The 13,247-nt window shown below is 40.1% G+C and overlaps 1 protein-coding gene across 1 annotated transcript; it reads right to left on the reverse strand.

Moving 5' to 3' along the window:
- Positions 1–1,620: 1,620 nt before the first annotated feature.
- LOC308375299 (sodium- and chloride-dependent GABA transporter 2-like) lies at positions 1,621–11,985 on the reverse strand (the record flags this gene model as incomplete). Its single annotated transcript, XM_080851376.1, has 14 exons — positions 1,621–1,731; positions 2,378–2,548; positions 2,817–2,917; positions 3,234–3,336; positions 3,891–4,028; positions 4,192–4,304; positions 4,536–4,660; positions 6,022–6,125; positions 6,225–6,359; positions 7,983–8,115; positions 8,414–8,492; positions 8,822–8,962; positions 9,947–10,081; positions 11,814–11,985. 14 exons carry the CDS (start codon positions 11,983–11,985, stop codon positions 1,621–1,623), a joined length of 1,761 nt encoding a protein of 586 aa, XP_080707502.1.
- Positions 11,986–13,247: the final 1,262 nt, after the last annotated feature.

Genomic DNA, 13,247 nt, shown 5'->3' on the forward strand with positions numbered 1-13,247 from the left:
ATGTTCACTGCAATCTGAGCGAACAATAAGATTTTGCCAAGCCCTTTTAGCACGCATACAGCGCATCTGTATCTCAGCTTCTGAAGGTCGTAGACACTTGAATTTAGTCTCAAACACATACACTTCCACTTGGAAGCAACCTTTAAAGTAATCATCCCATGTAGGTTTGACATTTTATACATAGGAAACATCTCATTCGACTCATGGGATTACAGAGATAAAAAGTTGTTACTTATACTTCTGGTGGCAAGCAAAAAAAGCAATCTCAAGAAGAAGACAAGACTCTCCTACCATAGGAGAATGGTTGGAGGAGGTTCACGATATATATAAAATGGAAAAGTTATCTTACTTACAGACTGACATATCTTCTATCTAGGATATGGTCCAAATGGACTGGGTATATTGAACATATAGGCCCCTATGTTTGAACTGTTCTTATTGCTAAAACACAAAAATGTAAAACAATTTTTTAAAAAAATGGCCTGGAGAGAATACTGATATTGATATGAGGTAGTGACACAAATGAAAAATCCTTGTAGTTATATTTTAGAATTTGGTTTTCTTTCCTTTTTATTGTGATTTGTTTTTCCTATACATCAGGCACCTGTAAATCAAAAGAGAAAGTATGTAAAAGGAAAAGTATCCTACGATGTTTGTAACCGGTTGGCCTCAATAAAGATAAAAAAAATAAATAATTTTGTCTCAAAATGACCGGAATGCACATACAGTAGTATGTCAAAAGTTCAAACGCAAATAGCTCTTCAAGGAGGAACTCAGCAGCGTGTAAATGAACGTGTTCTCCATTCTATTCCACCATGGCTATAACCACCACTTGAGTTTAGTGCTTATTTATCTATTATATGCCATTTGTAGTGTTCGTATAGTGCTTTTATTTATGTTAGGATCACGATGCCTCGTAGAATCATGACTATAAATGTGAATTATAATTGTTTATGATACAAATATTCTCGTCTTTATTATTATAATTATTAAAATCAGAGGATGTCATAGAATTGATGTGAACTGAATCACCAACGATTTCACACAAATTCAGGCCTTATAAGAACAAGGGCGCACTAAAATCTGGCGATTTACGACTGCTATTTAGCTCTGTTAAATTTAGTTCAAAGTTAAGAACAAATCCCTGATGAGAAAACGTTCATGAATGCCAGAATTGTCCGGGAACATAGTAACATGTTCTTAACTGCGGTTGAGTTCCTCACAATCTGACTGTGTACTGGGCTGACTGACTGAAACACTGAGCTGCCCATAGCCCCGCCTGTTGGAAACAGCGTGTGAACCAAACCACTTTGAGGAATAGGGGGATCATGATTTTTCAACACTTAAAAAATACATTGTTTTACGTTTATAATTACCACCGCCTGTGCTGTTGTGCTTTTATTCAATATCCCTATTATTCAAAATGATTTATTTGTGTATACAATGATTGTTGGGGGGACAACTTTAAGGTAGGGGGGACATGCCTGAGGATCTATTTAATCCTCAGATGGTAATTTTGTAGTTTTGCCAAAATCTCATCCAATAGTCAGTGGTCCAATAGTAAAAAGGGTCCTATAAAAAGAGTCCTGTAAAAAGCCTTCAAAAGCCTCATCTGATCATCTAGTCAGCTCCGGAAACACCATTGGATGACACAATTAGGTGAAGGGCGGATGGTTGGTATTGGTTATTCAGTGGGAGATCATCGATTGGACGGCATAGATGGAGAAATCGCTGGAGATAAAATAAAAGAGAGAGTTGTAGAGAAAGGAGAGAGTTGTATGTAACATGATAGAGCACCAATACAACCAGCATGAAGGGGATCTGAATTTATTATAAATGTAACATATTAATAATACTATAATCCAATTCAACTTCTAAAGGATTTGTTAACTTTTTTGACAAAGCTTGAAGTGTATTAGGAAGATATGAGACAGCATGAATATTTCATCTCATATTTTGTATCTTATCATGCTAGGTATTATCACAGGGAGGAGGGGGGTTGGTGTCAAACTAGTTCATTCATATTTATATTTTAGTCATTTAGCATACGCTTTTATCCAAAGCGACTTACAATGATGTATTACTTATGTATGCCTTACTGATGGCCCACTGCACATCAGGAGCAATTAGGGGTTCAGCATCTTGCTCAAGGACGCTTCGACAGGGAATCGAACTAGCAACCTTCTGATTACTAAACAACTTCTCTACCTCCTGTACCACTGTCGTAGTTCATCAAGCCTCCATTTATAGGCTGTGCCTATGGCTGTTGTAAATAGCCTTGCCTGCTGTTTAATAATTCTTAGTGCTGTGATTACCTTTGCTTAAAATTTTAATGGCAACTATATAAAAATAACAACGTAGAAAATGCTGAAATTACTTCTTTCATGGATCCTTTGCCCAGATACAGTTTGTAGATGATCCAGAGGGGGATGAGAGAAAGAGAGATGGTGGCTAAGAACCAGCCGATGACGTTGGCCCAGAAGGGGTACTTGTATGTGTTGCTGAACTTCAGAGGAGAGTAACTCACAATGGAAAAAATCAAAGTGCTCTGCGAACAAGAGGAAGGTAGAGGGAGTAGGTGGAGTTATGGAAACATTTATTCATTAGAAAAAGACCAATCATCTGCTGCCTGTGTCTGTTCATGCACTAGTACACACTAGTTTGGGTAGCAGTGGTCTGGAATGTGAAATTGGAGATAGAATGACCCTTACCAAACACAGAGCAGGGGTGGTAGACTGACCCTTACCATACACACAGCAGGGGTGATAGAATGACCCTTACCAAACACAGAGCAGGGGTGATAGACTGACCCTTACCATACACACAGCAGGGGTGATGAAGAGCCAGCAGTATTTCATCACAGGCGCTGGTCTGTACCCAATCATGTCCGTTATGTTGCCATAGAAACGTTCAGCACCTGTTTGAAAAAATGATTGAAAGCCCATGCTATGATAGGTTAATACATTATGTGCTATTCAAATATTCTTCCCTGGCATGGCAGTAGATAATAGTAATAACAGTACTTCTAATCAATTCACCAGTTTACTGTTTCTTTACTGTGGAAACCACCACTACTAACCAGATGAGAGACAGTAGCAATTCAAGCAGTTGGAGACAACCACTTAAAAAATCCAGCTGGATGGATGGATGAATGAAATAGGTGCAGAAGAACAGTGTTTGAGTTGGCCCAGAGTTCTGAGGTAAACCCTCTGGCGTGAGTGGGCTGAACTGACCGTAGACCCAGGCTATGCTGAAAGACTGGCAGAGGGACAGGATGAGAAGGGTAGTTCCGCTGCACACGTGATGGTCCATCAGCTGGAGAATGTACAGTCCCCCCTACCAAACAGCCAACAAATCACACCACAACACCAGACTAAAACCGCACAACGTCCATAAGTTTACCAGACAGTTAGTTATAACACTAGAGAATGATTGGTTTGGAGTGCTGCCTTTTTGTGCTGGCTTCCTATAACACCTTTAAAAATAAATTCAAACAGTTCTTTAAACAAAGATAAAGACTATATGGTTTGCCATCTCATAAAGGACCTTAAATAGAAACATGTCCACCAGGTGACTATCTCATGCATCTGATTGAGAGAATGCCAAGTGGGTGCAAAGCTCTCATCAAAGCAGAAGGTTGCTGCTTTGAGGAATCTAAAACATAAAATATATTCTGATTTGTTTTATGAAAAAAACCTGCTTTGTTTACCAAACCATTTCATTTGTGTTCTTTCATCGTTTAAATGTCTTCAGTATTAATTTACAAAGTAGAAAATAATAAAAAAAACAAAAAAAGAAAAAACAAGGTGTGTCCAAAACTTCTGACTGGTACTGTATGTGTGTATATATATATGTATATAATACATACATAACACCGGCTCTTCCCTCACCTGTGTCACTAAGCTGAGACCGAACAGAAAAGCGCCGGTGCAGATGGCCAGCAGGAGCAGCTCCCGTCTGAAGCCCTTGCGGAGTGTAGAGGGGAACATATCCACTAGTGACGTCATCAGACAGTCCAGGCCTACAAACTACAGCACGGGCATGGCAGAGACATGTGTATTAGAACCGAGGGAAGTGTATCCATCATATCTACATAACCTTGGTCAGCACCGGCATTGCACTGAGGTTAGGAAAGTGTCAACAGAGCTTTAGAGACCAATTAATCAAGTTGTAGGGAAGGGAGAGTTGTACCTGGCTGTCCAAGCCTAGGAGGATGATCATGATGAAGAAACAAGCTGACCAGACCTGTGGCACAGGCATCATGGCCACTGCCCTCGGGTACACAATGAATGCCAGTCCAGGACCTTGAACACAGACAGAACAGAAAGCTCTAAATCTAAACAAATGGAACAAAAGACAAAAAGAGTCACGACAAAGTTGATATTTAAAGCTGATATTTAGTATGGTTAGGTAGGTTTGTTTCTACTAAGCTGCCTTGATTTAAGAGTTTGTTTCACTGAAGTACCTTGAGAAGATGTTCAGTGTTAATGGCACTGCATGAATCAAATTGAATTGAAGTGAGTTTGTGAACTCACCAGAATCAACCACCTCTGCGATGTTCACACCTTGCTCATGGGTCATGTACCCCAGTATGGAGAAAATGGCAAAGCCAGAGATGAAACTGGTGCCACTATTCAGCAGACACAACACGAACGAGTCCCTGAAACAATCATCACTTTAATGTCCTCAGTGTCATCTGTGTTGACAATCATCACTTTTTTATTGTCCACAGTGGCATTTTTTAGACCATGTTCCACAAACAGTGTTGTGCATGAACTAGTTCAAAAGAATGCGTTCATTGAACACGTTTATTTTTATGAGAACGGTGAACTGAACGCAACTTAATGACAAATAATACATTTGAACGGTGAACACGTTCATATTGCATACTTCATGTAAACGGGGCCTAAATTATTCCTGTAGGCTATTTATTATTAGGCCTTTGATTTATCATCAAGCTAATTTTTAAATCAGCGTGATTCTCAATAGATTTACCTAGCCTAAGCAAAATATTTCCAAAAATAAAAGACAAGACTTTAATATTTGAATATAAAGCCAAATTAAAGTGCTTTCTGATTTGACCATGATTTGACTTATTAGTATGATTCGACTTATTAACTTTTAGCTAGCCCTATATGACATATTACATGGTTTGACCTATAGCCCTAGAGTTGAACAAATACATTCCCACAGTGTGTATTTGCATGTTCTGGCTTGCAAATATCCATTAAACTATTGTTTATAAATACAGTTATTGAAATAAAGTTATTGAAAGCTACCAATTGGCCAGGTTCTAATCATCATCAACACTAATAAAATACGATAGAGGAACAAGTTTCAATATTTGTATTCAAGCAAACACAAGCTCTATAACTTTATGTTTATGAAAACTTGAAATTACTATAAGGCTAAATATGCAAATTCATTAAATATCTTATATATAATATTCATCGCCAGTCATAATCATTGGTCTCAAGCAGGAAAGTGGTCCCAACAAAATGTCCGCCACGATTTGCGTGTGGCCTCACTTTTAAACCATGGGATGCGCTATCCAGTCTTTATTTTGAGATCAGTGGCCTACATCCTACTAATAATCCTCTTTAAAAAACAAGTCAAGTCTTTCATTCTCACTTCCCAACTTAAAACTATAAAATTAACTGTAGTTAAATAGTGAACTATGACCGTGAACTATTAATGTTTACTTGTATGAACTGAACTTTGGACTAGTTCATGAGAGATGTCAACTTGCACAATCATCACTTTTAATGTCCACAGTGTCATCTGTGTTGACAATCATCACTTTTAATCCCCACAGTCGTATCTTTTAGACCATGTTCCATCAATCATTACTTTTAATGTCCACAGTGTAATCTGTGTGGATCATGTTTCACCATGTCAAATCCAGACAGTGTCTGTGTTGATAACTTAAACCATGTGATGTCGGTGTTGATACTAACCGCCGCCGCCGACACCCCCCTCCCCCGTAACTGCTTTTAAATATATTTGCCCTCCACCACCTACTTGTAGCAGTCATTGTTGTAGGTGTTGTAGCTGCCCAGAGATGTGAGGAAGCCCAAGCCAATGGCATAGGAGAAGAAGATCTGTGTGCCTGCATCCATCCAAACCTTAAGCCACAAAATATCCATTTTTTTAAACACAATACCCATTAATCACTGTGTAATCTGCAAAATAGCTTGTTTCAGGATTTAAAAAAGGAACCAAACCTGTGGGTCGGCCAGGCGTGAGACGTCAGGGTAGAGGTAGTAGATGATTCCATTTAGGGCGCCAGGGAGGGTGACACCACGACACAACAAGGCCAGTAGGGTAACGTATGGGAATGTAGCCGTGAAGTACGCAGCCTGGCAAGGAAACCATGTTACTATAGCAAGAGAGATCAGGTTGCTTATCCAAACAAATCAATCAATCACAATGCTCACTGTTGTGTCAGTAATATTGTTTCTCTGAAGATTTTACAAAGGACATAAATGTCTGGGTTGACAAACAGGTAGATGATCAATCAATCAGTTCATATTTTATATCATGATTCCTAGATGTTCTCCCAATCAGAGCTCTGGCATGCCAATCCATACAATTGGGACTTTGAAGTTTGTGTGCACAGCATTTGAGGGGTTACACATCACAAAGGGAGATCAATTCTCTTCAGCAAAGAAAACAAGTCCGGTGAGGTGTGCTAACTTTCTTTTCACATCATTCCTAGATCTGATCGGTGCGATGTGATGGTAACAGAACACAGCTCTCCCACAGAGCTGAAAACAATCCCCTGGATAGAACTCCATCATTACATTTCTACCTCCCTAGAGAGTTAAGCTCATTCCTCCTCGTGGCTGTTTCTGTTCCCTCACACGCTGATCAATCCTCAGCCTTAGACAAACTGTACAGGATTGTAAATGGATTGGAGAACTCAGAGATTGTACCCAGAGATTGTACTTTTGCTTAGGGAGACTTTAACAGAGCCAACATGAAGAAAGTTTCCCCAAAATATTATCAACATATTTCTTTTCCCACTAGAGACTGCAATAAACCCCTGTCCTGCCCTACTTTTGGAAAGGCAGACCATTGCTCCAACCTGCTGCTGCCTGCATATAGGCAGAATTTGAAACAGGGAAAAAAGGTTTTGAGGGTGATTTACAAAAGGAAGAAAGAGGCTGCTGATGCTTCACAAGTCTGCTTTGAGACAACTGACGCAGCCGACGGCAACATCAATACATTCACAGACTGACATAAGCTATATACAGAAACCAAAAGCAGCCAGATACGACTTCCGGAAGGCCATAAAGGGTGACAAGAGGGGCACAGGGACAGAGCGGAGTCCAACTACTACAGCCTCTAAGTTAGCTGATCTAGGGGGGGGGGGGGGGTAACCAAGCAATGCATAGTCATCACAAAGTTGGAAGACACGGTGCACCCAGATGAAAAGCTCTGGGTTAAAAAATAACACTACCCTTTTTGACTATTTCAAGAACAAAACTCAACGTAAATCATTGAACATGGGGATTTACACATTGTAGACCACAACTAATAGAGCATCCAAGTAAGATAACCTTTACACCAATAATAAGCCTATGCTGACTGAACAGATTTGCCCAATCTGTTTCTCACTCTCCCTCTCGGTCCGATTAAGTTCAAATAGACTTGCTTCCTTAACATGACTATAAGAATCAGAATCGACCAAAGAACTTGAGAAACATAGAGATAAAAAAGGATAAAAAAGGAAAACATGAATGTATTCTATCTAGGTAGATATACCCATATCTCCAACCAACCCACCTACCCATCTCCCGTCAAAAAACAAAAACAAAAGATAAGGCCCAGGCAGATTTAACCCCTCGATGTTTTGTAATGAAATGTTATTTTTGGTTGTGAAACATCTTACATGTGACTAATAAACTGCAACAGAACTAGACTAAAACTGCCCTTATAAATATAACTTCTAAAAAGGTCAAATGCCATGAAACTCTCACCTTCCCTGTAGACTTAATTCCCTTCCACACACAGAAGTAACATATCACCCAGCACAGTAGGAGACACAGCGCCAGCTTGTACTGCACCCTCCCCAGTTCCTCTATCCCATTAGATATGTTTAATACCCCGTTCCTGAGAAGAGCAGAGAGTGGGTTGATGGAGAGAGAGAGGTCAGGGGTGGCAGAAAAAGAGGGAGACAGAGGGGAATGGGTGGCAGTGGACAGAGAGAGGGAGAGGGGAGGGGGGAGGGGGGAGAGGGAGAGAGAGAGAGAGAGAGAGAGAGAGGGAGACATTGAGGGAGGGAAGCAAAGAAGAGTGAGAGACAAATGTATTGGTGACAAAGTACACAATCAAGGAGAACTGAGTGAATGACCGTAAGAGGAACCTTCCATTCTATTTTGAACCAGATTTAGAGTGTGGAGCCACTTACTGCCAGAACTCCACCACTGGCAGCGTCCCATTGGCTCTGGCGCTGCTGTTTGAGGACTTAGTGTAGGGCATGCAGGAGTCTAAGCAGAGAAACAAGCCATGAGGACACCCTACTTCTACTAGACAGAGACCCTGAACATTTAAGCCACTTCTAATAAGAAAAATAGATGCATGTGTAATCTGAAAAGAATGACATTTACAACGACTTCATGGAAAAAGTTTGAAAACTACAGATAAATGGGTGATGTAGTTTCAGGGATATTGCATAATTTAATACATTGTTAAGTTTAATACTCATCTAATGAATATCAATATATTTTCAGGAATATAAGGTATAGAGGTTTGGTCTCCAGTGTACAGGGACATCAACATTATTTGTACATAAAAAAATCTTGCAATTTGCTCTGACCAGTGTTCCAGATGTTGTCACAGTTGACCCAGGGTACTTCTGCACTGAAGGAGGAGAAGAGGTAGAAGAATGCCCACGCAAGGATCACAATGTAAGAGCAGGCACTGAAGCAGATGATCAGATGACTGGCATAGCCCACTCCTAGGTGGAAAGAAAACAATAATGCCTGTGAATATTATGCCAGCAGACTTAGGGCAGGGATCGGCAAGTAACTTGGGCAGTATTTTTCCTCACCACTAGGTGGCGGGCCAGAGTCTGGGTTAGAGTCTGCTTACGGGCCAGAGTTTGCTTACGTGCACTCGCAACAAATAGCCTACATGGAGAATGGATAGGTCTACTTAAAATGACTAATGATAAATAATAAACCATGTGGTTGAGCCCATTGGTGGAGTGTTTGAATCATTTAATTATTTCAATGAACTCTAACTTAGCCCCCTCTGTCAATATAGCCTCGCCTATTGTGAATAATAGCAATGATGGACTTATTTCAACATTGAGCCTTCTAATTAGACCTAGGCTACTACTTAGAGTCTATCTTAGGCACATTTTTTCTCGAGAAAGTTGTTTGATGTACCTCCTTACAATGTAACAATTTGTATTGTTGGGGGGAAATCGCGTGCAGAGAGAAGTTAGCAAAGAATCGATGTAATTCATTTGTCAAGAATTCTGAAGAGGAAAGTTGAAAATGAAAACAGAGCCTAAAAAGAGCAATGGAGAGACAATTTTGCGTTCAACTTTCCCAGTTTCACTAATGAAATGTGCTTCATGTGCAACTTAGTTGTCGCAGTTTGCAAAACATAAACCTTTGTTTTTTTATTTCGATCTGACGAAATTTCGATGGTGCGCTGGTGTTCTCTTCTGCTTAGCACCAGCTTGCCTAATTCGTGAGCCTGTACACAGGCAAAAAAATAATAATACAATAATACTATATATATATATATATAATATCGGAATCTGATGGGCCAAAATAAACAGATGGGGGGCCAGTATTGGTTTTGCCGGCTGTTGCCGACCCATGACATAGGGGCTTATACATTTATATCTGATACATCTGTTGTTGTTTCTTCCACTTTCTTTCTTTCTTTGAATGCCCACATTGCATCATAAACGAATATTGCTTCTCACCTTCAAATAGCGGGCAGATCTTACGCCAGCAGGTGATCCCTCCCTGACTGGTGTACTGGCCCAGAGCCGTCTCCAGGAAGAAGAGAGGAATTCCACAGGTGAACAGGAACAGCAGGTAAGGGATGAAGAACACACCTGAGGAGGAAGAAAGGACACATGGACACAATGTCAGTACTCCAAAGGTCAAAGTGCATGGAAGGATTATGAAACTTTTTGTTTGTTAATTTGTGGGAAAGTTTGACCCTGGTCCCGAAAACTGCCCACTACAGGACAAAATTGTGATGAAAACAAGATGCCCAGTAATAACAAGATATGCCAGGCACAGTGAATGATAGGTGATAGAAAATTCACCCTAGTTACCTCAGGACTCCGGGGCTGCATATAAGTATATTTATTAGACAAACAACAATTGCAATCGGGCTCACTCCCAGCACAAGGCTTAGTGAAGTGAAGCCATGATAAACAAATTGCACAAGGTTTGTATAGATAGAAGTTTAGCGTTCAGAGGCACGGATGGACGTTTTGCACAAGGTCGAAAGAACCACAGTTCGACACTTCTTATTACCTCTGGTCTAAACATGCTCTTGAACATATGCAGACTAAGTGGCATCTAATAATCTGTGAATATTATGACAACCGATTTAGGACAGGCATCGGCAAGTAACTTGGTAACACACACACCCACAGAAACACAGAAAAGCCATGTTCATACAAGGAATTCTTAAGTAATTAACAGTGCTCGGATATGATCTCCATCAGTGAGGTTGTCAGAAGAAAGAGTATTACAGCATGAAAGCATGAGCCCCCGGGCCTAGACGTGTCAAAGCCCACGCAAACGCACACATCAAACATGATACCATCTTACCTGTTTCTCTTGATTGAACAATGGATGGCTCACAGCAAATATCACAGCAAATATCATGAAATATGGTACACATGGGGAGTGGGGGGGAGGGGTGGGTCGACACCAAGTGTCTGTCTGGGGGATGAGTGGCCGCTGGCCAGTCATAAAGACAAAGTATAAATAAACAAGAAGGGGCGACAGAGGTACAGGAGGTAGAGAAGTCGTTTAGTAATCAGAAGGTTGCTGTTACGATTTCTTGGTGATTCCTCAATGATTCCTCACTGTCGAAGCATCCTTGATTGAGACAGTGGACCCCTAATTGCTGCTGATATGCAGTGTGCCATTAGTGTACATGTAAAATGTATATACATCCTTGTAAGTTGTTCTGGATAAAAGTGTCTGCTAAATCACTAAATGTAAAAAAGAACTGCAGATCGTAGACCTATTTTCATTTTTTTTTTTTTTATGTCTGTGTTTTTCGAATCTTTGTAGCACCCCTCTAATGCCTCTTCCCAAGCCTGGTCATTTTGTGGGGTTACTGACACAGGGATTGTGCTCCTGTTTGGAAAGATGCAAAGAACCCAATTTGTTGATGAAATAAAAATACAGACATGCCCTTAATATAAATTAAGTACCAGATACTGTAAATGTGGCCGATTTAATAACAATTTTCCCTTTTTTTTCATTTTGTATTTGCAATTTTTTAAATAACTTTATATGGTGGAGTGTACTAAACATGGGTTATTAAAAAGAGTTTAAGAATGCTGCTCACTTTTTTTTTAATTCACATAATCATCACGTTACTGATGACACATCATGTCTTCTTATTAGTACTGCAACCATTAAACCCTAACCCCCCCCCCCCCCCACCCCCCAGTAAAAACTACGAAAAAAACCCTGAAAAACAGGCAAGTACACACAGACTCAGACGGTACATGGCTAGCCAATAACAAAAAGAAGATAGAGAGAGTGGATCACTCCATCACCTCCACCCACCCTGTTGACATCTCCAAAAGCACTCACCGCCCCCATTTTTATAGCACAGGTAAGGAAACCTCCACACGTTGCCGGGCCCAATAATAGCTCCCATGACGGTTAAGATGTATTCTGTTTTGCTTCCCCAGGTTTCTCTGACGTGCATCCCTGCTTGTTTATCTTTGTCAGGAATGACATCTGCTTTCCTTCTGCTGGCCATGGTGATAATGGACCCTTGGCAAGGCTGAGGCGTCGTTGGGCTGGTTTAATTATGAAAGAACATGTGGATGGTGGTATATAAACTAGGCAGCCCATGGGAGGGAGGGAGGGATGGAGGTTGGGTAAGGGAGTTACACAAGGGAAAGTTTTGGTCCTCCCAAACAAAAGGCCGTTCACATAAGTTAATGTGTGCTTAAAAGTGATTAAAACGTCACTGTGTTTCAAAGCAAGTACAGAACTGGTTGTCCCTTTCTCTCTCTTTTACACACTGGACACACATACACACACAGATAAACCATACATTTATGTGAATGTATGTGAATGTATGTATGTGAGGGGTGTGTGTGTGTGCAAATATATAAGTTATTACAGAATGATTGCTCTGTGTCTAAAACAATCTTGTCATTTCAATCTGTTATTATTTTCTTTTGTAAGTGAAATATTATCACACAATAAATAATGCAAGATGAAATTAATTAACAATAATACATTAACCAGACAGAACTTACATATATGGGTATGTGAGGGGTATGTGTGTATATATATATATATATATATATATATATATATATATATATATATATATATATATAGTGCTATCAATCAATACAAATAAATGTATCACACAATTTGATGTGATCGCGATTAATCGCCATAAGACTGAAGCTGAAGTATTTAAATTCAAATCCTATTCTAAAGGAGAATCTTTTTACAACTGAACACAGATTCTCTTTTGAGAGCTAGAGATTTCCAATAAAACCATGAACGCCAGGTAGGCATGTGCACAGGAAATTCTAAGGGCCATAGCTCTTGATGGAGATCATTTCCAAGCACTGTTAATGACTTAAGAATATATGAATGAAGTGCCTTGTACTAATATTTTCCTTGTATGAAACATGTGCTTTTCTGTGTCACGTGCAGAGGGGGGCTAAGGGGGCTTGAGCACCTGCCCCTTTTGCCCTTGATGCCCAAAGTGCCCTTTTGTCAGAGTGTTTTTTTAATTTGTGTGTGAAAAGTCCGTCTGTGCGGCCCAAAATAATAATACATTTAACGAAATGATAATAATTTAGATCTACCTTGGTCGGTCACATGATCCACAACGTGCCCTCTCTCGACGCCTCGGATAAGTTTCTCTACAGCTCCCGTTTTTCTAGGTAAGCCGAGTAGCCTTGTGATGCCAAATTTGCCATGATGACTCGGGAATAACTCGGTGTAAAGTTTGCTATAGGGGCTTATATGCCTCTCTCTTGTACGTCGCTTTGA

Source organism: Sprattus sprattus, assembly GCF_963457725.1.
Source record: "Sprattus sprattus genome assembly, chromosome: 14".
Lineage (NCBI taxonomy): Eukaryota > Metazoa > Chordata > Actinopteri > Clupeiformes > Clupeidae > Sprattus > Sprattus sprattus.